Source organism: Homarus americanus, unplaced genomic scaffold (genome assembly GCF_018991925.1).
Source record: "Homarus americanus isolate GMGI-L3 unplaced genomic scaffold, GMGI_Hamer_2.0 scaffold21663, whole genome shotgun sequence".
Taxonomy (NCBI): Eukaryota; Metazoa; Arthropoda; class Malacostraca; order Decapoda; family Nephropidae; genus Homarus; species Homarus americanus.
The window spans coordinates 15720-18260 of NW_024720070.1; the positions used below are offsets into that span (position 1 = coordinate 15720).

Sequence of the window (2541 nt, forward strand, 5' to 3'; positions counted from 1 at the left end):
GTGAGGGACATCGTGTTACCTGTGGCAAGAAGGTCCGCTTGGTATGCTCGATCAGAAGCAAGCAATGCTTTGCAGTCAATGTACCAATCTCCGAACCGAGGCTGTAGAAGTCATTCTAAAGATTAGAGGAACGCTAATAGATGGCGACCAGTTGGGAGACTGTTCGTTTCATTCAAGAAAAGTTCCCCCAATAAACGTCAATGCCACCAAATTGTCAGAATTGGTTGACTTGAGTTTGGAAGTCTTAGAGCCACCATTGACAACAAGTCTAACTAGCCAAGAATTGAGAAACCTTAAAGAGACTCCAATGCAGGTGCCGAAGTGGCCTTCCCACACTCAAATTGTGGAGAGATGTGTGAAAATGGTCACAGAAGCAGCGGGCCATGTTTACAGCCACGAGAGGCGAGAAGGTTACATCAAAGCACAAATAGCAAACAGACTACTGATGACAAGAAACCAAAGCAAAGAGAGTATGAAGGCATTGGTTACTTTCAAATAGACTACGGATAATAAAATATAATAATTTGAAACTTGAAACAGTAACATGTGTGCAAACGCTGGTTATGTTATAAATTCACAAATATGTACATTTAAAAATCCATTTGATGTAGGTAGGACTTATTATAAAAAAAAATTTATGCCAGAATATTGTTTTGCATGCTTAAAGACTACAATAAATTGCTACCAAATTACTCGATTTTCAATTTAGCCAGTTCACCCCCTAAATTGACACACCCTGTCTGGCTGTCTTTGTGTTCGGGAGAGTACATATGTCATACAAATAATTATCGGAATAATAATTCCACAAATAAATACATTTATAACATAATCATTGCATTATCATCTTGTAATACGACACTACAATACAACTACACTACTTTTAGCAATATTACTTTGATACAACATGATAAAATGGACAAACTATGAAAAATAAAAAACAAAAGAAGGTAATTACCAAGAAAATTCCCTCTGACCACACGTAGGGTGCTGAGGTAGTGGTGGTGGTGATACGTGGTGGTGTTGGTGATACCCTGACACTTTGTACTTAACATATACACTTACACTACTATTTATACTATTTACCAGCACGTGCCACATTGTTTTAGAATGTTTTCATAGAGTGGTACTCCATAAAGCAAGGTATACAGAGACCAACGTCACACTCCTAGCTGGGCGCTTTGTGGTGTTCTTGCAGACATATCACCGTCTTTGCACCTTTTGACCACCTTGAAGAGTTGGGAGGTCGTCAAGGCAGTGATGAACAACCCAGTCACGTGCAAGGAGTCTGTCAGGTAGACCTGCTTGGCTGTGACGTTGTGGTACAGCTGCCACAATGTTGTGATACTTCTCTAGGAGTTGTGTTATAACTTGCTTCTGAAAAACCCCGAGAGAGGGTTTTCCCGGTTTTTACAAGGTACAAGTTTTACGCATTCAGGATGGTGATGTCCAGGAGGTGTAGGAACATTTTTTTGTACCATTTGACACATTTCAGTACACACTTAATTGCGCCAACCTGCATGTCACTCTTGTCCACGAGCCGCATTTTGACATTGTAGTCCACGACAGCGTCAGGTTTTTTTCATGACCTCTCCTGTGGTCCAGTCCTTTTTTTTACTGTCCACCAGTTTGCCCTTGTGCACGGTTGACAGCATCTGCACAATAAGCTTATCATGCCAGCGTATTGCAAGCATTTTGTCTGCTTGAATCAGCTGGATCTCTCCTCGTGCAGGTTTACCAGTAAACATGGGCCAGTGTTTCCTGTTCTTGCGTACAGTCCCACAAAAACCTGTGTCATGTTCAAGTAGGAACTTGGCCAGGGCAGGAGAAGTATAATAATTATCAGTGTAGAGGACGTGATTCCCTCCAAAGTAGCGGTCCATAAGTTTCTTGACTACAGTGCCAGAGAAACCATGTGGGTCGCCCTTGGGTATGTCTACGTCACTTGCTGTGTAAACAACGAGATCTAAGACATACCCAGTACAGCAGTCACACAGCACAAGGAACTTGATCCCAAGGCGATGTCGTTTGGAGGGAATGTATTGTCTAAAAACAACACATCCTCTGAAAAGCACCAGAGACTCGTCCACCACTACATTCAGAAACGGTCTGAAGAACTTCATAAAACGTTCATTCAGCATTGTAAAAACTTTCCTTATTTTCCATAGTCTATCACCAGCCACAGGAATGTTGTTATCTACGAAGTGTAGATAACGTAGGATGGAGGCAAACCGGTCTCTGGACATTAATTTTGCAAACAATGGAGTTGTTGTGATGTCATCAGGAGATATCCAGTACTCCTGAAGTACATGTTTTTTCACAGGTGCCATCAGCATCAGTAATGCAAAAAACACATACGGTTCGGAAACACCGACATCACTCTATCGACGCATGTGTGGCGAGGGTCCAGGGCCTAGGTAAGCATCACACGTGTACAGATAGAATTTTATTTGTCTCGGTACACAGTAAGTCCATGATTGCACCATCAAAGAAAGCACAAAAATACTCCATTTCACGTGATTCCTCTGTACAAGGAAAATCAGG

General features: G+C 41.8%; 1 protein-coding gene across 1 annotated transcript; it reads right to left on the reverse strand.

Moving 5' to 3' along the window:
• Positions 1 to 1568: 1568 nt before the first annotated feature.
• LOC121860372 (piggyBac transposable element-derived protein 4-like) lies at positions 1569 to 2327 on the reverse strand. The gene has a single exon (XM_042357492.1). The coding sequence runs from the start codon at positions 2325 to 2327 to the stop codon at positions 1569 to 1571; it is 759 nt and encodes a 252-aa protein (XP_042213426.1).
• Positions 2328 to 2541: the final 214 nt, after the last annotated feature.